The sequence below is a fragment of the Anser anser genome, assembly GCF_964211835.1.
Source record: "Anser anser genome assembly, chromosome: W".
NCBI lineage: Eukaryota > Metazoa > Chordata > Aves > Anseriformes > Anatidae > Anser > Anser anser.
The window spans coordinates 7545549-7572530 of NC_139731.1; the positions used below are offsets into that span (position 1 = coordinate 7545549).

General features: G+C 43.6%; 1 protein-coding gene across 2 annotated transcripts; it reads right to left on the reverse strand.

The window, feature by feature from the left end:
• Positions 1 to 639: 639 nt before the first annotated feature.
• LOC310888729 (collagen and calcium-binding EGF domain-containing protein 1-like) lies at positions 640 to 25725 on the reverse strand. 2 transcript variants are annotated; one of them, XM_083815709.1, is made up of 5 exons: positions 25233 to 25720; positions 21078 to 21198; positions 15575 to 15714; positions 15447 to 15482; positions 640 to 5219 (listed from the first exon to the last, which is right to left on the reverse strand). In XM_083815709.1, exons 1-5 carry the CDS (start codon positions 25464 to 25466, stop codon positions 4986 to 4988), a joined length of 765 nt encoding a protein of 254 aa, XP_083671835.1. In that variant the 5' UTR covers positions 25467 to 25720; the 3' UTR covers positions 640 to 4985. The 2 variants fall into 2 exon arrangements, with proteins under 2 accessions (XP_083671835.1, XP_083671836.1); XM_083815710.1 differs by having other exon boundaries at positions 5051 to 5219; positions 15437 to 15482; positions 25233 to 25725.
• Between the last annotated feature and the right edge of the window lie 1257 nt (positions 25726 to 26982).

Below are 26982 nucleotides of genomic sequence, written 5' to 3' on the forward strand. Positions count from 1 at the left end.
CAAATACCTTGAGTGGCTGGATTTGGTGGTCACAGTGAGTATCTGGACCCTTCTGATATGTGGGTACCTTCAGGCAGCACATACTTATTTCTGGTGTCATGGGGAAGGGTCACAGAGCAGGACTTTGATGTATCTCTACAGCAAGAGACAAGTCCCAACTCTTCACACTGCTGAGGCTGAAAGGTTTCCCCCCCCCCCCCCCGCCGCCGTCTTTTACCTCCTCTGCAACACTGGATAGCTTGTGTTTTCTGGCCCCTTGGCTTTGGTCCATACCCAATGTTGTGGTTTAACTCGGCTGGCAGCTAAACACCACACAGCCGTTCGCTCACCCTCCCCCCTCCCTCTCTGGGATGGGGGAGAGAAACGGGAAAGTGAAGCCTGTGAGTTGAGATAAAGACAGTTTATTAAGACAGGAATATAATAATAACAATAATAATAATAGTGATAATGATAATAGTATTAATAATAATAATGTGTAAGAAACAAGTGATGCACAATGCAATTGCTCACCACCCGCTGACCGATGCCCAGCCTATCCCCGAGCAGCCGGCCCCCCCACCCCGGCTAGCCACCCCTATATATTGTTTAGCATGACGTCAGATGCTATGGAATACCCCTTTGGCCAGTTTGGGTCAGCTGTCCTGGGTCTGTCCCCTCCCAGCTCCTGCTGCACCCCTAGCCTGCTCGCTGGCAGGACAGAGCGAGAAGCCGAAAAGTCCTTGGCCTGGTGTAAGCACTGCTCTGCAACAATTAAAACATCAGCATGTTATCAGCGCTCTTCTCATCCTAATCCAAAACATAGCACCCTACCAGCTACCAGGAGGAAAAATTAACTCTGTCCTAACTGGAACCAGGACACCCAATCATAAGTTTTTAAGTTTTGATTGTACAGGGGACTTGGCTTAAGATGCTTATGATGTATGAAACAGGGGCACAGGGGAGACAGATTATTAACGAGGTGGTTAAAAACAGATGCATCTAGGAATACTGAAATAAGCTCAGTCAATGCAGTGCTGCTCCATGTGTTTACAGTTATGGTCAAAGTTACCAAGATGGCTTACATGTGATGGTAGATATTTTAGGTGGGTGCCCATGATACCTGATATCCTTTGGATCTTGAGTGTGTAGGCTGCAACTTTTTGCTTCTGCTGTGTGCTAATGATGACCTTTGAGTGACCTGTCAATTTTAGCTGTTTGAAACTCTCTCTCTTTTCCTTCTTAGTTCTTTGTGACAATTCTAAAGGCCAACGGGATGTTTAACCTTGCTGTAATAGAAACCATATTTGGCCCCCTAGAATCCGTATATTTGGCCAGCCAATAAGTGAATAGACTGATGCAATTACTCCCATAATCATAGAATCATAGAATCATAGAAAATCCAGAGTTGGAAGGGACCCATAAGGATCATCAAATCCAACTCCTGGCACCACACAGGTCTGCCCAGAAGTTTAGACCATGTGACTAAGTGCACAGTCCAATCTCTTCTTAAATTCAGACAGGCTTGGTGCAGTGACTACTTCACTGGGGAGCCTGTTCCAGTGTGCAACCACCCTTTCGGTGAAGAAATTATGAATACATCAGAAAATCACAAACATTTTATACATATTTTAGTATTTCATATATAAATAAAATGACCTGTATAGTTATTGGAATGTGTAACAGGAACAAACATATGAATTGTAATGTGAAATTAACAAATTCTTGCACCCCACCTCATCTTTTGTTGCTTCTCTGGGGCTTAACATATTAACTGAAATACTTCTCAGAAGAACGTTATTCAAGCTGTGATGCCAAAAATAACTCTAGGGATTATTGTAATTCCATTTACAATCACTTTTCCTACCCTTTTCCTGGTTTAGCCTGACCATATAGGAATTTGTATGTGTCAGTAATTCAGCTTTGCAAGAAAGACTAATCCTGTATGTACCTGGCACAGCATTGAAAGAACATTTTCCAAGCTTTATGATTTTGTTAAACCTATTAACAACCAGTATTTTCCCATCACTACACACTCTTGCAAATGTTTCCATTAAATATATTTGCAATATTAATAAAATAACAAACTAACTCTTTATTCTCCTTCTGCTTATAACGATGTCTTAACATCAAAATATATCTTTCTAATAAAATTATACATAGTATTTATACGAAACAAAGTTGTCATGTGCATGAGCCTAGTAATGACTAGACATGAGTGTAGATGTTTCTACATTCTTATTTTGTATTCTTGGGTAGTTATTTTTGGAGCCACAGAGTAATAAATAATTTACAAGGTAATGACTTCCCTCTCTCCCTGGTAACCAGGCTTAAAATTGGAAATGACTCCTCTGGTCTGGCTTTATAAAACTTTGGGTATGCTGAAGAAAACGTAATTTTTCTGAGTGTCTGTATTTATTTCTCTAGAAATTGTACTGAAATGTTTCTGATACAATGTGTTATGAAAGTTATCATACAATTAATGAGAAATAAAATATAAAAGTCTACACAAAGATCTTAGCTGGATGCAGACAGAAGGCTGAACCTTCCCAGACAGCTGTGCTCAGAGGGGCTTTCCCTGCTGGAGGAATTTCTGTGTCTTGTGGGGTGGACTTGTCCTTACTATGTTGTCCTCTCACCACTGCTGGGACTCAGCCAACAGCAGCACTCTGGGGCAAGGAGTCTGTGGAAAGAGGAGTGTGAAGCACAATGAGAAACCGAAGGAGCTCTTTCCTTCACCTTTTTATGGAGGAAGCATGTCTGCTGGAAAAAAGAAAAAAACAAACACAAAACAAACAGCTCTGGGCTGTGAATAAACATGCAGACTACAGAAAGGGAAGTTATTGAGATCATCATTCAGAAAGGCATGTAAACATGCACCCTATTTTATGTTCACAAGTCTGTAGGACAGCTTCTTGCACTCAGAGTGAGACATTTATTTTATCTACTTTTCTGATCCACTCTCAGAAGTTCCCTTCCCTAAATACTTATGCAAAACAGGTCAATTGTTGCCTCCTCCTGAATTTGATGAACAAATTGTAGAAACTTCTCATTTGGTACTTATGGAAAAGCAGAGCTTAGAACTCAAATAAGTGCCTTTTTTAGAACACATTTTTCTTGTGGGCAGGGGGCAATAAAATGTAGTCAGTATGTAGGAAGCGAGTCATTTAACTTATTATTCAGTATCTGATGGTCCAAATAACTGCAGCTACTAATTCTATAGTGGAAATCAATCTGATCCAGCAGGTCATGGATGGTGGTGGTAAACTTAGACAAGAGTTATGTAATTTTCAAGGTTTACGAATACATAATTTGACGAATGTGCTTATTGCATATTCATGAACTATATCATTTATACATAGTTGCCTGTTTGAAATTAAGAAAATAATACATGCATGCCTCAGGTTGCTGCCTTAGAGGTTTCTTTCAGTCTGCTCTGGATAAAACCATCCTTCCTTTGGCCACAAGTTCCTTCCCCAAGTCTCACTATTTCCCCTTTACCTTGTTCACAAGATTACTTGGATCTGTAGCTGTTGGGTGAGCTCCTTCCAGAGGAGAAGCCCAAAGATCATAGGGTGAGAGCACTATCATTTTTTCTAATCTTTACCAGTGACTTAGTCATTGCTTTGTAAATACTGATATACATATAACGTGAAGAGGAATGAAGAACATTAATGTTCTTAAATCTAATGCCCTTGCTTGTGGCATACTGATAGTGAGGAGTTGGGAAACAATTACAGGAATTAACACATCCTCTTAAGATAATATACAAAGGATATGAAAGGTCTAGACAGCCAGCTGTTTATACAACATGACTTGTTCTGGTGTGGTAGGGATTACACCAACTATCTTTTGGCCCAGAGAATATGGAAGGGGATCCAAACCTTTACATATTATCTGAAAAGGGCCTGCTTATATTTTTACTAGTATTTATTCTACTAGAACATGTAAGCCATGGAAAACATGGCAAAATAAGATTTTCTTTGCATTTCTAACATGGACAAGACCCAGTACTAAACATACTGTAGAAGTAGCAGCTACACAGATACAACACTGCAGTTTTGTGCTTAATATATTCCTTTATCTTCTAAGCATGGCAAAGTCCTCAGCAGCTGTGGAAATCCAAGAAAAAAAAAAGTTAACATACATCATCCATGAGGTATGGTCTAACTTTGCGCATCCAATTTTCCAGTGTAAAAAAGGGCACTCCCTTTCATCCCTCTTCAGAAATACAGGATCCCATGTGCAGTACCTAACCTTAGCTATGCTCGTACTACTTGAAATGTTTTGTCATGTGCACTCCTGCACTTATACTCCTCATATACCCAGCCAAATATACTGTAACTCTTGTGTTCCAGTTCTGTGAATGCCTTTTAGAAGGTCGCTAGATCCTCTCAAATCTAGATCAACAAGCAGTATCTTTATATCACTGCTTCATCATGTTTTTTGGCCTTTTTCTGCCACGGTGGGGCATAACAGAAGGAGACATTTCACATAAAGCTGGCCTCTGCTGTGAAAGAGATCCACTTTTCACACTCTCCTAAACCCAGGGACACTAGCTGGAGACTTGAGTTCAGTGATATAATTCATTTACATGTATAAAGTAACTGTGGATCTGGGTTTCAATTTTTGACATCTTTCAGGGATGATGTTCAGCTACTCCTCTACCTCTGCAAAATCTAGGTACTGGGTCATTTGGACACAGAACCAAAAGTAGGTAGATGAGATGCTGTGGTCTGCCCCATTAGCTAACGCGTACCTTAATCATGCTAGCCCAATACACTAAGAAGGTTTTCCTGATAGTCTAGATACAACGCACAGTGCAGTCTTGACGGTATGGAATTACTGCAAGGAGAACACCATGAAGTGTGAAAGTTACAGTACAGGTAGTATGGTTGGGGAAAAGCAAAGAGAAAACTGAGAAATAATATATATATGTATATATTACATTGTCAGTGCATTTTTATAGTGAAGAACTCTAAAGAGGCTCTATTTGTCAGTAGGCATAGCTAAGGATGGGCTGCCTTCTGTATCCTGGAGTCTCTGGGTGCTGCCCGTGGTTTGTAGTCTTCTCCAGATCCAAAATCCACTGTGTCATGATAGTTTGTAAATTCCTGAGGTAATGGAAACTCCTCTGTTGATGAATAAGTCCTGTGTCCAAACACTCTCTCTTGCAGCTCAGCGATGTCATTCCTGATGTCTGCCATCATCAGCAATAAGAAGTCAAATGAACCCAGTGGGCCCTGCAGACACAAGGCACAGTCATTTATCATATTCCACTTTACTCTTACAGTTTTCAAACAGGACAATATAATTGCCCTTGCAGGGGTAATTCAGTAAAATCCTGCTTCATATCTATTGCCAGAAATTAAAGGTCTCTTTTCGAATCAACCTGATCAGGAAACACTTTTCAAAAGGCAAATGTTTTTGCAGACAGAGCCTATATTTACAAGGTTCTCAGCTCTTTGTTATTTAACAATTCCTTAGCTATATTTGCCTGCTAAGAGCATCTCAACACCTCATGGGAACAAAGGAGAGAAATCTTGGTTCCTTGTGTTCCTTCATATTAAACTGATAGAAATTGCATTCTTAAAATAACTACTTAATCAATAATTATTAATACTTATTAAAATTGTCTGGGGAATGCTGATGTCTGGAAGTTAATTTTCAATACATTAACCCCACTGCAGTCCATCACTTATTAAAGTCATCGGTAATTACAATGTAGAGAATATCCCCCATGTTTTTATCTAATTTCAGAAAATCATCATTTCTTTTTAGCTGTCTTCACACAGTACACTATTTAATACTGAGAATGTGAATGTATGAGAATTCTCTCACCAATGAGAAAAGACCATGAGAAACAACATTTTAATCAATTTCACCTAAAAACGGATTGTAAATACTCATCCTTCTCTTGCTGATTTGCTCAAAGTCCCAGAGAGAGACGAGGCAGGATTTTAAAAAGTTTCAGAGATCAAACTCCCATTAGGAGTGATGGCTGAACCATGCTAACTAGCACTTGGCATGGGTTCTTGTGCTTCTCCCTGCTGAGTGTGTCCCACCACTGCCATAGGACGGAGGCGCACAGACTGCTGTAAGAAATGGTCCAGCAATTCGTGCCACTAAGGGGTTTTGAAGGGTTAACATTGAGGCCTGGGTTTAGGCGAGAAAAGAACAAAGGGATTTCTTCGGAGAAAAAACTGCTGACTTTGCACGAATGTGCAGTAACTTCTGACAGCCGGCCAAGAGACCACTAGATAAGGAGGAAAAATATGAGCCTCCCTGTCTCCCTGTCCGAGCGGCCCCCGAGAAAGTAACAAGGACTGATAAGCGGGTGCACTTGGAAGGACGTCGGATTCGGGAAACCAATTATAATAACCTTGCCTCTTTTAGAAGTAGTAATAAATATGTATTAGCCTAGGAGTATAAAAAATTAGATGCCTCACGTAACGGGTGTGCGTCCTGGTGGAGCAGAGACTCCCGGCGCACCCAGCGCTGTTTGCTTGCCTCTATTCATTTAATAAATTGTAAACTTTGAATGCAATCCTATTTGGGACTCAGTCATTTATAACAATTGGGGGCTCGTCCGGGATGGTCTTGGTTCCTGAATTTTGACTTGATCTAGGAGGGGCGCCCCCACCATTTGGTGGCTCCTGTTCGAGTCAGGTCGGGGCTAATGCCATCTCGAACCTGAATAAGGGCAAGCAAAGATTTAGATTTTTATGAGCTCCCTTTTGCCGGCTGCAGCACTATATTTTGCCCGTAATTCTGCGCGCGAAGATCCGAACGAAGACGACGGAGTCGTAAGTATTTAATGTGTATACCGTTCGGTTGGGTGGGATTCGGTTGCCTGTGTGTGTGAGAGTGTGATTGAGACGGAACGTAGTTCCGAAGCGATTGTGGAGGTCTTCTAACCGCGGTTCCAATCTCCCGCGAGGGACTTGGCTGGTGAAGGACCGAAGCGATTCCTATAGGATTCGTGGGTGGGTGATAGGTCCTAAACCCCCTGCAAGACACTCTCACTAAGGCAACCAAGGGCTGTAGGAATTGCCACAGTAAAATTCCTAGATGGGTCAGATTAAATCGAAGACCCGGGACCAGAGAAAAGGGAGCAAATTACCAGACATACCACCAGAAAGTCCATTAGGGATAATGATTAGAAATTGGAACGATAGGGGCCCCAGAAAAGGAAAAAGCAAAGTAAAAATGATTCAGTATTGTATGATAGAATGGCCAAAGGAGCCTTTAAGACCACATGTCTTTTGGCCTATTTTCGGATCTTTTGAAGACTGGGTTTGCCAGGCTTTAAATCTACATGTTAACTCAAAGGAACCTTTTAGTCAGGAGGAAAGTGATTATGCAAGGTTATGGATCAGGACTTCACGTCCTTTTCCAGCCTCAGTATTTACACTAAAAACAGAGGAGGAGTTTGAAGAAGGAGAAGAAAAACGGGAAAAAGAAAAAGAGGATAAATGGGAGCCATTAGATAATTTACCACCTCTATATTCTAACAATCCACCTCTGGCAGTGGCCCCACCTCCGGCAGCTGTGGTATCTCCACCGCCGACAGCACCGGAATCAGACCGACCCCCGGCTGCATGTACGAGAAGTAGGACTGCCACATCTGAGGGAGCTTCTCTATATCCCTTAAGAGAGGTACCCCTGGGGGGCAATCAGGGAGGCATTGGGTTTGTGGCAGTCCCCTTAAATACCACAGATGTAAGGAATTTCAAGAAAGAAATGGGGGCCTTATTAGATGACCCCCTCGGAGTAGCTGAAAGACTGGACCAATTCCTAGGTCCCAATACTTATACCTGGGAAGAAATACAGTCCATTTTAGGGATCTTATTTACTGTCGAGGAAAAAGGAATGATTAGGCAAGCTGGAATGAGAATGTGGGAGAGACAGAATCAGGCAGGACCCCCAGGAGACCAAAAATGGCCAAACGTGGATCCCCACTGGGATCATCAACAACCCCAAGGAAGGCAGAATATGAGGGATTTGAGAACATTAATCATACAGGGAATAAGGGAAGCTGTTCCCCGAGGGCAAAACATTAATAAAGCATTTAATGAGCAACAAGGGAAAGACGAATCTCCAACAGAATGGTTGGAGAGATTAAGGAGAAGTTTACAAATGTACTCTGGAATTGACCCGAATACAGTGGCTGGAACTGCACTCCTTAGAACGCAATTTGTAGCTAAATCCTGGGGGGACATAAGGAGGAAATTAGAGAAGCTGGAAGATTGGCAAGAGAGGGGATTAGAAGAGTTACTTAGGGAAGCACAGAAAGTATATGTTAGGAGAGATGAGGAAAAACAAAAAGCAAAAGCTAAGATTTTTGTAGCAGCAGTAAGAGAAAGTCAGAGAAATAAGACTCTGTCCGGAGAAAGGAGGGAGAAGGGAATAGAGAAAGCCCCTAGGGGGCAGTCTTGTCGAGAGAAGTACACCATTCCCGCTTGTTACTATTGCAACAAGAAGGGACACATTCAGAGGAACTGTCGTAAGCGGGAACAAGATGAGAAAACATTCAAAGAAGAATAGGGGTGTCAGGGGCTGTATCTTCTGGGGACGTCAACATCAACGGAGCCCTTGATAAAACTACTAATTGGTCCCCATAAAGAGGAAGTTTTGTTTTTAGTGGACACAGGAGCTGAAAAATCTACTATTCAAAAACTTCCAAAAGGAGTAGAGGAAGGGAACAATTATATGTCAGTAATAGGGGCAAAAGGAGAGCCTTTTAGAGTGCCTGTCTTGAAGAATGTAAAAGTAGAAACTGGGAAGAAAACTTATGTTAATGATTTTCTTTTGCTCCCTGAAGCGGAGTACAATTTACTGGGGAGAGATTTGATTTTAAGATTGAATTTGAGCATTCAGAGTCAAGGGGACGAATTGCAGATTAAATTATACACTTTGACACAAAAAGATGAAGAAGTCATTAACCCTTTAGTATGGTATAAGGAGGGGGAGACCGGAAGCATAGAAATGGACCCCATAAATATTCAAATAATGGATCCCCATCGTCCAATCCGAGTCAAACAATACCCTATACCAATGGAGGGTCGAAAGGGGTTAAAACCTGTGGTTGACAGACTTCTGGAAAAAGGAACTTTAGAACCGTGTATGTCGCCTCATAATACACCCATCCTCCCCGTAAAAAAATCGGATGGGTCATACAGGATGGTGCAAGACCTGAGAGCTGTAAATCAGCGAACACTCGCTAAATTCCCTGTGGTGGCAAATCCTTATACTTTATTGAGTCGCATATCTCCCAAACATACCTGGTATAGTGTAATAGATCTGAAAGATGCATTTTGGGCCTGCCCTCTGGATGAGAGATCCAGAGATTATTTTGCCTTCGAGTGGGAGGACCCCGAAACGGGACGAAAACAACAATTAAGATGGACTGTGCTACCACAGGGGTTTACAGAGTCACCAAATCTATTTGGACAAACTTTAGAAAAAATTTTACAAGATTTCACGTTACCTAGGGGAGTCAAATTATTGCAATATGTGGATGATCTATTAATAGCAGGAGAAACTGAAGAGGGAACCCGAGAAGCTACTATTAAATTGCTAAACTTTTTAGGGGAAAGGAGATTAAAGGTGTCTCGATCGAAATTACAGTTTGTGGAACAGGAAGTAAAATACTTGGGGCACTGGCTGAGTAAGGGAAAAAAGAAATTAGATCCTGACAGGGTATTAGGGATTCTATCTTTAAGACCCCCACAAACTAAAAAGGAAATTCGGCAAGTATTGGGATTATTAGGATATTGTAGACCGTGGCTTGAAGGCTACAGTGAAAAGGTCAAATTCTTATATGAGAAATTAACTAATAACCAGCTTAAGTGGTTCACAGAGGATGATCAGAAATTTGAGGAAATAAAAAGGGCTTTAATACAGGCACCTGTATTGAGCCTTCCAGATCTGGAAAAACCTTTCTATCTCTTTGTAAATACATCGAACCAAACAGCATATGGAGTTCTCACTCAAGATTGGGCAGGGATTAAGAAACCTGTAGGGTATTGCTCTAGGTTGCTTGATCCAGTAAGTAGAGGGTGGCCTGCTTGTCTTCAAGCTCTGGTCGCTACAGCATTACTAATAGAAGAAGTTAGGAAGATTACCTTTAGTGCTCCTTTAAAGGTGTATACTCCACACAATGTTAGAAGTGTCTTACAGCAAAAAGCAGAAAAATGGTTAACGGATAGTCGGATCCTAAAGTATGAAGCAATACTAATTGACTCACCTGACTTAGAACTGAGGGTAACCTCTGCTCAGAGCCCAGCACAATTTTTGTTCGGAGAACCACAGGAGGGAGTACAACATAACTGTTTAGAGGTAATTGAGACTCAGACAACAGTGAGGCCGGATTTAAAGGATGCTGAGTTGGAGAAAGGAGAGGCACTGTTTGTAGATGGCTCCTCCCGAGTAGTGGAAGGAAAAAGAAAATCAGGATATGCAATAATTAATAAGAACTTAGAACCTGTGGAATCCGGACCTTTGAGCCCATCATGGTCAGCTCAGGCTTGTGAGCTGTATGCCCTATGTAGGGCCCTGGAACTATTAAAAGGGAAAAGTGGGACGATATATACAGACTCTAAATATGCATATGGGGTGGTCCATACTTTTGGAAAAATTTGGGAAGAAAGAGGTCTAATTAATACTCAAGGGAGGAATCTTATACATCAAGAGTTAATAATAAAAATTTTAAGGGCATTAAGAGAACCAAAGGAGATAGCAGTGGTACATGTAAGAGGACACCAAAAGGGATTGGATTATCGAATCAGAGGAAATAATCTAGCAGATAAGGAGGCCCAGGAAGCAGCCCTGAGGACTCAGGCTGTTAAAATCAATGTGATACGAGAGGAAGAAAGGCGAGAAAGAGAAGAAAAGAAATTTACCCCTGAAGAACAAGCAAAATTGGAGAAAATAGGGGCTAAGTTAGAACAAGGAGAATGGACACTGCCTGACGGGCGAGAGATATTGCCAAAAGCCTATGCGAGGCAAATACTGGAACGTTTACATGCACAAACACATTGGGGTATGAAGGCATTAAGCGATCATTTCCTTAAACAATTTGGTTGCATTGGAATTTTTGAAATAGCGAAACAAATTACACAAGGTTGTTTAACTTGTCAGAAAATAAATAAGAAAGTGTTTCGACAAGCAGCTATGGGAGGGAGAAAAACAGCTTATAGGCCTTTCGAGAAAGTACAAGTTGATTTCACTGAATTGCCCAAGGTAGGGAGAATGAAATATCTATTGGTAATCGTAGATCATTTAACACAATGGGTAGAAGCTTATCCTGTAGCACGAGCTACTGCACAGACAGTGGTAAAAATTTTATTGGAACATTTAATACCAAGGTATGGGATAATCCAGTACATTGATTCTGATCAGGGCACACACTTTACTTCTAAAATAATAAAATTGTTGTGTCAATCATTAGGTATTCAGTGGGAATACCACACTCCCTGGCACCCACAGAGCTCAGGGAAAGTAGAAAGGATGAATCAAACAATAAAACAACAATTGACTAAGTTAATGATCGAGACACAGCTGCCCTGGACGAAATGCTTACCATTGGCACTTTTAAACATAAGAACTAAACCACACAGTGAGACTGGATTATCATCATATGAAATGTTATATGGTATGCCTTATTCTCAAGGGATGCCCCTAGGGAACAATGTAATTGAGGATCATAGTATCCAGAAATACATAATTACCATTGGAAGGAGATTACAGGAGCTAAGAGAAATTGGGATGATGACTCAGACACCACCCTTAGGATTTGCTATTCATAAGATACAACCAGGAGACAAGGTCTTAATAAAAACCTGGAGAGAAGAATCATTGAACCCCCGATGGGAGGGACCGTACCTTGTTTTACTTACTACTGAAACAGCTGTGAGAACGGCAGAAAGGGGTTGGACCCACGCATCCAGAATAAAAGGACCAATAACTACCGAAGCCTGGAGGGTTGAGTCCACTCCTGGGGAACTGAAACTGAGATTAAAGAGGAACTGATATCCCAGCAATAAGGTTCTGCATGAATTAAGGGCACTGGATAAAGAGGACAAGTCTGAAGGGAGGAAAGGGAGAAGGCAAGACCGGGGTAGGACCCTCCACTGCGGTGTGTATGGTCTACCGAGGGAGGCAACCCCTATGGGTATTGACTGCCGAGTGAGAGGGCCTCGACCGGACTTCTCCCGCGCTAAGATCAGGTTGTCCTGAGAAAAGTAACATGAGAATCTCTTAAACCCATAATGAAATTGTGATTAGTTTTTCCAGGAGCTGGATCACCCCGAAGGGCTGAATGGTAACACAAGCTCTGAAACGGGCCCGACCTCATGATTGAAGGCGTTTCCCACACTCTCAAGATTGGACGACGAAAAAGGATAAGAAATGCTATACTTTCTGGTATTGTTTTTACAGGGGCAATTGGGCCATGGGCAACAATGGAGGAATAACTTTTTCACTTTGGGGGAGGAAGTGGCTAGGGCCTTTAACCTTAGTAACTGCTGGATTTGTGGAGGACCGGGGGGAACTGAAAGTTGGCCCTGGGTAGCAGGCCCAGTTGAACCCAAGTGGTGGGTCAGTAATCTGAGCGAAGTTCATAATGGGACGCAATTTTGGAAAGAGGAAGGAGGCCCATGGCAGTTACACTCGTCAGCTCGGGGTGTATACTGCTTGAACAGAACAGGAACAGTGGCGGTGGGAAAAAGCATTTGCAATTGGACTCTGTCACCTGGATATGATTGTACCGATCCTGGATGTAGTCCTATAAACTGTACAGCACGTAGTGGGAAATGGAACACCACACATGTTCAGCTGAGAAATGGGACTTGGCTGAAATGCTCATACAGAGAATTTTTTGGATCCGGATGTAAAACTGTGGCAAGAGCCCAAGCGGGGGGACAATTCGATAGTCGAATCTTAGACTGTCAACATGATAACACAACTAAGGAACAGCATGTGGTGCGGGTCTATCGCTGGAGATGGCAGAATGAGAATGGGAGGCGAGTGTTCTTTAAGCATTTCTGGTCAGCTTATAATATAACTGGCCACCAAGGAGAACTGAATTGTGACTGTAAGTGGAAACCCGATGCGGGAGCTTGGAAGTGCGCATATACGAGTACGAACGGGGCAGACATTGTAACAGGACCACTCGGTAACAAGGACACTCTGTATTATCACGCCCCAAGGGCTAAAAAGGGATGGAATGGTCCTTTTCCAAATGGGACATGGGCCCTAAAGGGACATTATTGGGTGTGTGGCAAACATGCTTACAAGAGGCTACCTGAAAATTGGTCGGGAATATGCTATGTGGGGTACATAAGACCCTTGTTCTTTTTATTGTCACAAACACAAGGAGATCATTTAGGAATAAGATTATATGATGACCTGAACAGAGTGAAACGATCTATAGATACTTCCTTAACCGGGGGTAGTGCCCAAAAATGGGGAAAGGATGAATGGCCTCCTGAAAGAATCATACAGCATTATGGGCCAGCCACCTGGAACCCGAATGAGTTGATATCAGGAGCCCGAGAACCTATTTATAATTTGAACCGAATAATTAGGTTGCAAGCTATCCTCGAGGTTGTAACAAATCAAACAGCGACAGCCTTGGATCTTTTGGCTGACCAATCCACTCAAATGAGAAATGCTATATTCCAACATAGAATGGTCTTAGACTATTTACTAGCAGAAGAAGGGGGAGTATGTGGAAAACTGAACGATTCTAATTGTTGTCTACAGATTGATGATAATGGAAAAGTGGTCAAGCAGATAACAAAGGAAATTAGAAAGTTAGCCCACGTCCCAGTACAAACTTGGAAGGGTATGGATTGGGATTTCTTTTCATGGTTGCCTGGTGAACCATGGGTTAAAAGGATGCTGTTTTTATTTTTATGTGGTATAGTGACATTATTGTTTATACCTTGTATGATACCTTGCTTTACGTTGTTGATACGGCGAGTAATAAATAGCACCCAATTTGTGATGACTTCAGTGGAGAGAAAAGGTGACGTGTCGATAATGATGCTTAAAAAGTGGACACCCCGAGAACTGACTGATGAAATCCAATTGTTACTGACAAAGGTTGAAGGAGAGACACGAATTGAAGATTAAAAAAAAAAAAAAAGGGAGGAATTGTAAGAAATGGTCCAGCAATTCGTGCCACTAAGGGGTTTTGAAGGGTTAACATTGAGGCCTGGGTTTAGGCGAGAAAAGAACAAAGGGATTTCTTCGGAGAAAAAACTGCTGACTTTGCACGAATGTGCAGTAACTTCTGACAGCCGGCCAAGAGACCACTAGATAAGGAGGAAAAATATGAGCCTCCCTGTCTCCCTGTCCGAGCGGCCCCCGAGAAAGTAACAAGGACTGATAAGCGGGTGCACTTGGAAGGACGTCGGATTCGGGAAACCAATTATAATAACCTTGCCTCTTTTAGAAGTAGTAATAAATATGTATTAGCCTAGGAGTATAAAAAATTAGATGCCTCACGTAACGGGTGTGCGTCCTGGTGGAGCAGAGACTCCCGGCACACCCAGCGCTGTTTGCTTGCCTCTATTCATTTAATAAATTGTAAACTTTGAATGCAATCCTATTTGGGACTCAGTCATTTATAACACTGCCTTCAGTGTAGCATCCAGCAAGGGAGGAGGTGCGTAGGCAGCAAGTTTGGATGAAAAACAATGATTACTTTCTTTCCAATAACCTTTTCTGGGCATGTAAAATGTCATTCATTGTGATTTTGACAAAGGAAAGTTTTGTTTGTTTGCTTGTTTGTTTGTTTTCTTTTGGCTGGCCTGTTAGTAGCCAACATCACTTTGCTATGGAAATTCTTGCTGAGTAATACTTACAGGTATCCCTTTCAGTCCTGGTGCACCCCGCTCCCCCTGTAACCAATACCACCTCAGTTAGTTTGCTGTGACTAAAGGAAACTGAAATAGCAGTTTACCTTTGCAGACTCCCTTACTTACTGGCTACAGATCAAGAATCATCAGCTTATGCTAACTTTGCTTGCTCAGAAAAAGAAAAGAAAGTGAAGTGGGAACAAATATTTCAGGAAGAACACAGGAAAGTGCCACTAGCTCTAGTGGGAACAGAGCTGGGTGCTTCTGATATTTCTCTTGGACAGTAACAAACAAACCAGTTAACAGGAGAAATTCACAAAACAGCAGTCTAATGAAATGGGCTAAAACATCAATGTTTCTTCATGGAAAAGCTCAAAGAGCTGCAGAGAAAGGAAAGAAGGCAGCTTGAGAGCCTGGCAGGGCTATTATTTGCAAGACTTAAGGAATGACAAGCACAAAATAGGAGAAGAAAGGCATGAATGGATGGAACAACGGGACATTTTCAGAATAGCAAAGGAAATGAGGTGGTAAAAGGGTGTGACTGCAAGTGCATAGACTACATGTGCATGTGCCTGCATTGTGGAAAACAGTACCTCTCCTCACCTTGCTGCCATCTCTCCCTGGTGCTCCTGGTGGGCCCTGCAACAGAAAAGAAAGCGTTCACAAGGATGTGACAGGTTGTGGAGCTGAGACCAATCATGCAGTGCATGACAGGAAGTGAGAATACTGACCACAGGGCCCCGTCTGCCCTGCTTAATATGGGATATATCTGGAGATGGTCCCATGGGTCCCATTGATCCACGGGGGCCTGGCTGTCCAGGAGGTCCAGGTGACCCAGGAACTCCTTGACTCCCTTTCGGTCCTGGAGCCCCTGCAATCAACAGCAAAGGTTACCTGCCAGGGAAAGCCTTCAGGAAACTTCATCAGCACAAGCAGTGGGGATTGACTATTTTTTGAACCACCCAATGGACTTGTTGCCTTAACACACCCAAATCCACAAATCCACAGCAACATAACCAACACAGCAGTCATTTGAGACATCCTTGCCGCAGTGGCTGCAAGAGATCTTCACAAAACAATTAAACCTTGTGTGTTCAAAGAAACCAAGATTTCCACCGCCAAGCAGTTAGGAACACAGACCAGGGATGAAAAGAAAAACAGAAAAGCCTCATTTTCACACACAAAAAAAAAAAAAAAGGAGAAAGAACAAGTCACATCTGAGAAACATCTCATAAAAAGAAAGCCTCAGAAAACTCATGGAAATGTTGGGTCAAAGCCATCTACATGACTGGCACAGAAGCAAACCCTTTATAGTAGTGGTTTACACCTCTCTGTTTCCCAGGACAGTGGCCAATGTATTAGGGCAAGAAAGGTTCTGTTCTTGCATTTCACTTTATACCCTTTTCAGCTTCTGCTGGTTCAGCAGAAAATGTTAGTTTTTACAAGGCACCAGGCAACAAAATAGAGGTTTATATCAAGAGAAACATTATGAAATGCAAAACACAAAATAAGGCACCTGAAACAGAATTTACACAAAATAAAGATCATTAAAGTGTCACTGGCTGAAGTGCTTTTTACTTAGAGGGGAAAGCACTTTTCTTCATACTGAAGGCATGTGAAAGACACAGGAAATGAAAGGCAGAGAGCAAAAATGGTTCAGCAGGACAGAATATTTACAGCTAGGTTATTCATAAGGAGTAAAATCAAGTTCAGCGATGAACTTTTCAGACTCCTCCTGAAGACCCAGCTGTCCTGTTGCTAACAGCAGGGCAGGGGAAGAGGTCAGCTGGGATGGTTTCCAAGCAGAACAGAGAATTCTACAGTACCTTGGACAGCTCAGTCATGGGGAAAACAAAATGAAGAAATGCAAAGTCAGGCCTACATTAGAGAGATTGCAAGACAGCGCGCTGTACATTTCAGAGTCTGACGCAGAATCTCTAACCACATTGTCCAGAATCTCTAACCACAATCTCTAACTGCATTTATGTTATACTGAGGACTGAAGATGCTCATCCTCCAAGAAAATGAGATAAAGACTCAAAAAACAAAGCAAGACTGCAAAAATGTGGATAAATGGAGGACAGTTCAGTAGGTAGTAAATCAAACCTGGTACGAAATATCAGCTAGTCCTCTGTAAGAGTCTTCCAGAAACTCATAACAATAGTAAAATTCCTTTCATTTATCACTAACCCAAAATCAGATCTGAATTCAACGGAGTTAGCAAAACTTTTACTATCACTGGCTGCAGGTTACAGGGTGTCTGGCTTAAGCTAGAGCTTTAGGAACTCTCTGCTTTTCTCATTGTTTCAGCCTTGTGAGAAACACTCCGTAGCCAATAACTTAGGCTCAGGCGAGGATATCAGTGAAGTAGTAATTTATTCGCGATTGCAATGGCGGGCGCCCCACAAGCAGGAGAGCGCACCTACTAGTTCCAAAAACACAGTTTATATACTTTTTGATGACAGGACCCTCCCCTGTTTCCCCACTGGAGTGGGTAATCCAGGTTCACAATCTATCTGATGCTTCACAGACAATGCCTGGCCTTCAGTTGCCGGCCTGTTTTTGAGATGGTAATGTTTTCTCCCTTATCTGGCTTGACTTAACATAGTGATTTTCATCTGATTGCTCTAAGGAGTCTGGTTGTCTGCATTTTAGGAGGTCACCTGCTGAGCTTTCTTATCACCGTAAGCATATCTCAATACCACATTCCTTCCTTCTATACAATGTAAAACTGCAAAAACAACATTTCTATTCCCACAATTCCCCCCTTTTCTCTTTTTATAATTTGTTGATTTTTGCAAAATTTTTCTCTAAGATGTAATTTGGTGGATGTCTTCCTCTTCTTCACTTTCTTTGCTTTCCATTTCCTCTAATATCATCATCTTATCTGAGTAGGGTGGTGGATCCATGGTCATTTGTTTCAAAAGTGCAGTTTCCATTAACCGCTGGACAAGTCCCCTTACACAGGGGATAATGCAACAACCAATGGCTGTCAAACTCCTGCTACTACAATCAAGGATGTAAATATGGACACTACCATCCCTTTCCATTTACAAAACCAAGATTCCAACCATCCTGTGATGGAAGTGTCTGCTCCTGAGTTTTCTGCCAATTCATTGGCAAGGGTGGTAAACCTTTGCAATGCTCTAGTTACTGTGCCATCCGGGGCAGTATTGTTAGGGATAAAAGTACAACAACGGTTGCCCAGCATCATGCGCACACCGCCTTTCTCCGCAAGAATCATATCTAATGTTATTCTGTTTTCCCAAGCCATTTTGCTGGTGGCATCTAGTTGTTCAGCGATTCCTCTTATCGCATCTCTTGTATAGTTTATGAATCTCTGCTGATTATAATAGATATAATTAATCCAATCCACATTTTTATTAATTGTTACCCACCAGAACAGTGACTCAAACCCTGCAGCAATTTGATTCCTGGCTTTATGTTCATCGGGAACTCCTCTAGGCACCCCAATAGAATCTGTATAGACTCTATCATCGAATGGTACTCCTAAGCCTCTTTTACTTCTTCTGGGTATTTGTGATGTTTCTCTTTCAAATGCCAGGGTGAAGGGTATAGCTAATTGAACAAGTGCACAAGTGCCTCCCCAGTTAGATGGCAGGATGGACCGTAAGATCTTCCCTCCACAGTACCACCAGAGATCTGCCCTGGGGATCTCAAGTCTTGAATAGTTTCCCATCAAGTCCTCGGTAGCCTGGTGCACAAGGCAAATTCTCCCAGATGCCGGGTAGCACTCACTCTCTGCCGTGAGAGGCAAGCTGTATGGTTACCTAGAGCTGTAGAGAATGCAGGGGGAACCCTGATATTGCTATCATGCAAGGAAGGGAACAGCAAAGAGAGAGACTTACAGGCCTCATTTCCCCAGGCAGTCTTTTCTTGGTACAATGCAATCATACATCGCATCCCCCGGGATTCCTTGGTCCACCCCAATGGGCAGGGCACTATCTGGGCAATCGGTCGTCCCGAGGCACAAGCATAGCAATTGCTATGGTTGAGACTCTGGACAGTATATTTGACCCATTCTATCCAGGCATTCACATCCCCATACCCTGTTTCAATCTCAAATGTTTGAACTGCCGCATTTCAAAGAGGGCCTCCTGTTTTCTCTCCTGTTTTCTCCTTGAGTTTCTCCCTTTCTCTGATGGCAATAGAGGATCGTTTCCATACAGCTATTCTCAATCTGGCTGTTGGGTCTCCACCAGTTATTTGTTCCCTCTGCTCAATTGTCGTTGGGCATTTAAATCTCCACAAGCTAACACCTCACAAGCATCAAACATGACAGATTGCGGTACATAACCCTCTGCCACATTCACCCATATTTTTATGGGGTATCCCGTCTTACTATTATCTGGTCATGCCTTTTCCAAGTAGACAATTGACCAAGGCCTTCTCTGAGGCCTACAATCACTAGAAACAAAATTAATAATTGATTTTTCCCTGTCATTACTTTTAAACCTCAGGTTTCCAAATAATTATCAATACAAAGAATAAGATATACACTACTACTACAACAAACCCCCCTTGGGAGCACTTCGATTCACTATAGGTCTGTCCTTTCTCTCAATTACAAGCCACACTCATTAGTTACCTGTGAAAATAAAAGGTTAGTTTACAATTGTAAGCTCTTATCCCGCTCAGAGTCCACTATGAGATTTTTCTCTTCGATTTCAGCTTCCAGCAAGTCTTCTGTAGGAACAGCTTCCCAGGTACTAGGGTCGACGGATGCCTTCACTCGAGTATAGTGAGTCCAACCTTTTTCCGCAGTTCTTACAGCTGTTTCAGTGGTTAGTAATACTTGGAAGTGTCCTTCCCATTCAGGCCAGAGTTGATCCTTTCCAGGTCTGAATCAGGACCCAATTTCCCACGGGTCCTGAGAGATGACAAAGAAGAGGACAACCCCAGAACACAGTTCTTAAGAAAACTCTCTCTTGTTTCGAATTGTGGTATCTCATCCCTTCTGCCCAGATAGGGTAATCCGAACAGCATCTCATACGGTGAAATTCCTATATCGTTTCTTGGTGCTGTTTGAACCTGGAGGAGTGATAAAGGTAAGCATTTTACCCAAGGAAGTTGGGTTTTTAACGCTAATTTAGTTAATTGCTTCTTTAATGTCTGGTTCATTAGCTTTACCTTCCCAGAAGAGGAGGGGTGCCAGGGGGTGTGAAAATCCCACTCAATCTCTAAGGCCTGCATTAACCCTTGCAGTACTTGTGAAGTGAAATTATTTCCTTGATCTGAATCAATGTTTGCAACTATCCCATATCTAGGGACTATTTGCTCCAGTGATACCTTAGCCACCGTGTTCGCAGTGGCAGATACAGAGGGGAAAGCTTACACCCATCCAGTCATGTGGTCAATTAGGACAAACAAGTACTTAAATCTCCCTCCTTTAGGTAACTCAGTAAAGTCTACCTGTATACTTTATAAAGGTCGAATCCCTGGCTCCCGTCCCCCTCTAGGTGGGTTACGGATGACCTTTTTATTTGCCTTTTGACATAGGGTACATCCTCTGCATATTTGCTTCACTAAAGTGTATATTCCTACACAGACATACTTTCTTAGCACAACATCACACATTGCTTGCATCTCCCAATGACTCTCTTGATGTTCCTTCTATACAATGTAACACTGCAAAAACAACATTTCTATTCCCACAGCCTATACCTTAGCAAAGTGCAGAAGGTGTGAGTGGAGTTTTACTTTTCTTTTCAGATTCCTTTGAACACAACATAAACACAACATAAAACCAAGAAATGAATCCTTGCAAAACAAGACAAGGAAAAATAAAACAGTTGGCACAAACCCCTGCAAACTGAAAGCACATTTTCTGCTCTACTAATGACAGTGAGGTAAAATAATAGGTATTTCTGAAATGAAATGGAGAGTGTTTAAGACACAGTTAAGAAATGGGAAATGACAACTGAAGCAGGTGAGATATCCCCGGGAGAGGGAGAAATTTAACACATACAGGACAAACACAGCTTGCACGCCAAGAAATACATGGAGACTAAGAAACACAATGGAGTGATGTTAGACAGTTCACAGAGGGTGGCTGAATAATGACTGCAAAGTTTTTCTTTTTTGATTTGTCACAAATACAATCATAGCAATCAAAATATGTAACATGAAATCCTATCATACTGAAAGACTGAAGCTTATTATTTTTATACATTGCACTATTTCACACTCACATCCCTCTGGTCTGTATCTTACCTGGAGGACCTTGTTGGCCAGGCTGGCCTGGGGGGGCAGGGATATATGCGCTAGATGCAAGCACTTTTTCACCAGTGATATGTTTGCTAAGATCAGCAGCATTATTTGGTAGCAAAGCAACCTGCAAAAAACAAAAATCACTGTAAGCCATCCATCATTCAGCTGGATAAATTGCATTCTTGATCAAACTTTCATGTGGACAAATAGAACATTTAAGTACTTCAGGAAAATGTAAAATCTTTATTGATATCTGCATTTATACTAACGCTGTTCTGGAGATGCTGTCAGGACTGCACTTCACATTATGTCAAACAACTTAACGTGTGGAGAAAAAAAACAAACAACACACAACCATTTTTCCCCAATAACAGTAAAAAGAACCCAGTATGAGCCCAGCTCATATGTATGGGAACACTTCTGGAGAGAGTGTGCAGATGAATTGCCCCATAAGGTGGAACACGACATGAGACCTGGATGGGGGATCCTAGAGATGATCCACACTTTATGCATCTTATACCCAGGAGGTAGCCCAGGCTTGGAAGATACCATGTGAAAAATATGGCACTCTTTGATTTTAAGGCATTTATACTTTCTGGTACTTTCCTTCCCCTGGGGCCTGGAGCCAGTATACTCACTATACATTTCTCCAAACACTGCTGTGAAGTTTTATGTGAAAGACAAACAAATGCAGGAGGAATGGGTTGAAAGGTGTATCAGGGAGGCTGTTCATACACTGCGAGCCATGCCGATGGCTCTCCAAGTGCCCATTCATAGAATCACAGAATCATAGAATATCCCAAGTTAGAAGGGACCAATAAGGATCACTGTGTCCAACTTCTGGCTCCACACAGGTCTACCCAAAAATTCAGACTATGTGACTAAGAGCATAGTCCAAAAGCTTCTTAAACTCTGACAGGATTGGTGCCGTGACTACATAACTGGGGAACCTGTTCCAGTGCATGACCACCCTCTCGGTGAAGAACCTCTTCCTGATGTCCAGCCTAAACCTCCCCTGTTGCAGCTTGACTCCATTCCCTCGGATCCTACTGCTGGTAACTAAAGAGAATAGATGGGCGCCTACCCCTCCACTCCCCCTCGTGAGGAAGCTGTAGACCGCGATGAGGTCTCCCCTCAGCCTCCTCTTTTCCAGGCTGAACAGGCCAAGTGACCTCAGCTGCTCCTCATACGTCTTCCCCTCTAGGCCCTTCACCATCTTCGTCGCCCTCCTCTGGACACTCTCCAATAGTTTCACATCCTTTTTTGTACTGTGGTGCCCAAAACTGCACACAGTACTCGAGGTGAGGCCGCACCAGCGCAGAGTAGAGCGGGACAATCACTTCCCTTGACCAACTAGCAATGCCGTGCTTGATGCCCCCCAGGATACGGTTGGCCTTTCTGGCTTCCAGGGAACACTGCTGGCTCATATTCAGCTTGCTATCAACCACAACCCCTAGACCCCTCTCTGTGGGGCTGCTCTCCAGTATCTCGTCCCCCAGTCTGTACGTATAGCCAGGGTTGCCCTGTCCCAGGTGCAGGACCCGGCACTTGCTTTTGTTAAACTTCATGTGGTTGGTGATCGCCCAGCTCTCCAATCTGTCCAGATCTCTCTGCAAGGCCTTTCCACCCTCATCCGAGTACACAACTCCTCCAAGTTTGGTGTCGTCGGCAAATTTACTCAAAACACCTTCTAGTCCTACATCCAAATTGTTTATAAAGACATTGAAGAGGACTGGCCCTAAAATGGAGCCTTGGGGGACCCCACTGGTGACTGGCTGCCAGCCTGATGCGGCCCCATTTACCACAACCCTTTGAGCCCTGCCCGTCAGCCAATTGCTCACCCATCGTATGATGTTTTTGTCTAGCTGTATGCTGGACATTTTGTCCAGTAGGATCCTATGGGAAACCATGTCAAAAGCTTTGCTGAAGTCCAAAAAGATCACATCAGCTGGTTTCCCTTGATCGTCTAGATGGGTGATCTTATCATAAAAGGAAATCAAATTTGTTAGGCAGGACCTACCCCTCATGAACCCATGTTGGCTGGGACCAATGACTGCATTGTCCCCCAGGTGTGCTTCAATAACTTCAAGGATCATCTTCTCCATAATTTTACCAGGCACTGACGTGAGACTGACAGGCCTGTAATTGCTAGGGTCTTCTTTCTTGCCCTTCTTGAAAATTGGCACAACATTTGCCAGCTTCCAGTCTACTGGGACCTCTCCAGATTCCCAAGATCATTGAAAAATAATTGAGAGAGGTCCCATGATGACGTCAGCCAGCTCTCTAAGCACCCTGGGATGAATCCCATCCGGACCCATGGACTTGTATGGATCCAGGTGGAGCAGCAAATCCCGCACACGTTCAGGGTCGCTTGGGAGTTTATCATTCCCACCATCATGGTCCTCCAGCTCAGGGCACCCTGGGTCCCGAAGCCAATCATCTGTGTTGAAGATGGAGGCAAAGAAGGCATTAAACGTCTCCGCTTTGCCCATGTCCTTGTCTGTGAGGTGACCTTCCCCATCAAGTATCTGACCTATGTTTTCTTTGGTTCTCCTTTTTCTGTTCATGTATTTAAAAAAGCTTTTTATTGTCTCCCTCAGACCTGGCCAGCTTCAACTCTAATTGGGCCACACAAATTTTCTCCCTACAAAGGTGAGCTGCGTCCCTGTAGTTCTTCCATGTTGCATGACCCTGCTTCCAGCAGCCATACACTTTCTTTTTATACCTAAGCTCCAGAAGAAGATCCCTGGTCAGCCAGGCCAGCCTTCTTCCCTGCCTGCTTGACTTCCGATATTTTGGAATGGCCTGATCCTATGCTTTTAGGAGGCAGTGCTTCAAGACTGACCAGCACTGATGGACGCCAGCACCTTCAAAAGCAGATTCCCAGGGGACCTTGCTGACTAGTCCCCTGAGCAGCCTGAAGTCTGCTCTCCCCATATCCAGGGCCGAAGTTTTGGTGGCAGTTTTCCTCCTGTCACCAAAAATTTTAAACTCAACCACTTCACAGTCACTACGACCAAGACGGCTGCCAATTGCCACGTCCCCCGCAAGACCCTCTCTGTTCTCCAGCAACAGATCTAGGAGGGCACCTTTCCTAGTGGGCTCCCATAGCACCTGCACCAAGAAGTTATCATCGAGGTGGCTTTATGAACCTCCTGGACCTGCTCGTGTCAGCTGTGTGGTGATCCCAGTTGATGTCTGGCAAGTTGAAGTCCCCCATAAGGACAAGGGGAGTTGATCTCGAGGCATCTCTTAGTTCTGCAAAGAATAATTCATCGGTGTTGCCGTCCTGGCCAGGTGGTCTGTAATAGACTCCCACAATGACATCCCCTTTATTTGTTCGTCCCTCAATCCTTACCCAGAAGCTCTCAACTTTGCCATCGCCAACTGCAAGCTCCACACAGTCCAGCCCCTCCTTCAGGTACATCACTACCTTCCCCCACCTTGCCTGCCCTGCCTGTCCGTCTTGAGGAGCCTGTAACCATCTACTGCAACACACCAGTCACAGGACTCATCCCACCAGGTTTCGCTTATGCCGATGATGTCGTAGCTGTGGGACTGGGCCAAGACTTCTATCTCATCCAATTTATTCCTCATGCTGCGTGCATTTGTGTAGAAGTACTTCAAATGTGCCTCATTGCGTGCAGCACCATGTGGAGCAGACCGAAGGACCTCACTAGCACACAGTCTCTGATTCTAGCGCGCCATCCCTTAGCTTATCACCGGTGGACCTAGTTTTATCCTTTTCCCCTTTCGACTCTAGTATAAAGCCCTATCTATTAACCCTGCTAACTCCTGGGCAAAAATCCTTTTCCCCCTCTGAGAGAGGTGCATCCCACCTGGTGCCAGCAGGCCCGTTGTCACGAAGACCCTCCCGTGATCAACAAACCCGAAGTTCTGCTGGTGGCACCAGTCTCAGAGCCACATACTGATGAGCTGAGTCTGCCTGTCAACACTAATCCCTGCTACCGGAAGGACAGAGGCAAACATGACCTGTGCCCTTGATCCTTTAACCAGTCACCCCAAAGCCTTGAAGTCCCCTTTGATTGCCCTTGGACTTCTCCTTGCTACCTCATCATTACCATCTTGAAAAACCAGTAACGGGTAGTAGTCAGAGGGCTGTACCAGGCGAGTGACTTTCCTAGGAATGTCTCTTACCCGAGCCCCAAGGAGGCAGCAGACTTCCGTGGGGGTTGGGTCTGGACGGCAAATAGGGCCCTCTGTCCCTTTCAGAAGCGAGTCCCCTCTGACGATAACCTTTCTGTCTTTCTTGACAGAAGATGTAGTGATGTGGGGGGGGGGTAAGTTGCCTTTCCTTAGGCATGTACTGGGTCGGGCTGGGATGTTAACTTTCCCTGAAGAAGCCCATACAGTGCTGTGCTCTGCACTCATAGCTAAAACAGCAATGGTATCACACCAGTGTTGTGTCTGCTGCTGAGCAGTGCTGGCACAGCATCAGGACTCTCTCTAACTCCCCTAGGGGTGGGCAAAGATGTGAGAAAAGAAACATCACCAGGGCAGCTGACCTAAACCAACCAAAGGGATATTCCATACCATATGATGTCACACTCAGCAATAACAGGTGGAAAAAGGACGAAGAGGGGAGGGGTGGGCTCTCGTTGTGAAAACGTCTGTCCTCCTCCCGAACACCGGCTACGTGCGTTGAGGCCCTGCTTCAAGGACGTGGTCAAGCATCGCTCGTTGGTGGGAAGTAGAGAGTAATTTCTTTCCTCTACACTTCCACATAGCCTTTACTTGTTTTGTTTAGTTTTCCCTTTCCCCCTCCCTTTTCCCCTTTCCTTTTTTCCCCTTTAGTTAAACTGTTAATTGTTTAGTTAAATTGTTTAATTAATAATAATCTTTCCTTAATAATTATTTTTTTTTCCTTTAATTAAATCATCCTTATCTCAACCCGTGAGTTGTTCTTTCCTTTACTTCTTCCCCTCCTCATCTAAGGAGGGGGAGTGAGAGAGCGGTTGTGGTGTTCAGCTGCCTAGCACGGTAAAACCACCACAAATAGGAATATCCAGAGTGAAAGAAGGAGGAGAGATTGCTGTTATAAATTCAGAATAGGGGTGACTTGCGGAAAACGGACTCCACAATCAGTAAGATTGTAAAGTAGGTATGTTTATTTAGCGCTGGGCAGCATGGGGGGGTAGTCCCACCAAAGTTGTGCGTGCCTGACGTGGCAATTTGCTATGGTTATATGCATCAGAGTTACATATGCACGAAGTTTCACAATGCGCCTATACATACTCATAACTTGTCCCCATTTCATATTAAAATTAGTTCCAATGAGTCATTTCCATAAACTCCTCCCATTTGCGCTTGCACAGTGTCTCCTGGTGGTGGTCGTCGGGGGTCGTGGGGATGAAGGTTGGTGACTCTTCCTCGTCACCGCTAGTTGACCTCTTGTCTTTGTGCAGACTCAGTTGCTCCTTGGCTCTTGTCCATCCGCAGGACCAGTTTCTGCCAGTTTCTTAAGATAGGCTCACACTCTTATCAAGAGACTAACTTTGGTAAGGGGCCCAAGGCTTCTTGCTTTAATTAATTTGCACAGTTGGTGCGATATTGCTTTCGGTGCACCATTGTGGTAGCTATTGGTACCTGCTGTTCTTCAACCTTCAGCAATCCTACAACGGAAGAGTCTTCTGAAAGGCCCGGCCGGGTAGACAGCTGCCTAATCTTCTCTGTGCTCAAAGCAGCTATGCCAAAAGCCCACCGGTACCCTTTTGGATCCTTGAAGTACCCTCTCTTGAGGTAGTCTATGCCAAGGATGCATGGAGCCCTGGGGGCCAGTCACAATGGGATGCTTTTGCCACTCATTCCCAGTTAGACTCACTTCAGCCTCCAATACAGTTAATTGTTGGGATCCCCCTCTCACTCCAGAGATACAGATGGGTTCTGT

Coding starts and splice junctions, on each gene's coding strand:
- LOC310888729 (XM_083815709.1), bottom strand. CDS start 25,466: ATGAGTGCAGAGCACAGCACTGTATGGGCTTCTTCAGGGAAAGTTAAC. Junction 21,199..25,232: donor GCTGCCTCCTTGGGGCTCGG/GTAAGAGACATT, acceptor TGTTTTTTGCAG/GTTGCTTTGCTACCAAATAA. Junction 15,483..15,574: donor AGGGCAGACGGGGCCCTGTG/GTCAGTATTCTC, acceptor TTTCTGTTGCAG/GGCCCACCAGGAGCACCAGG.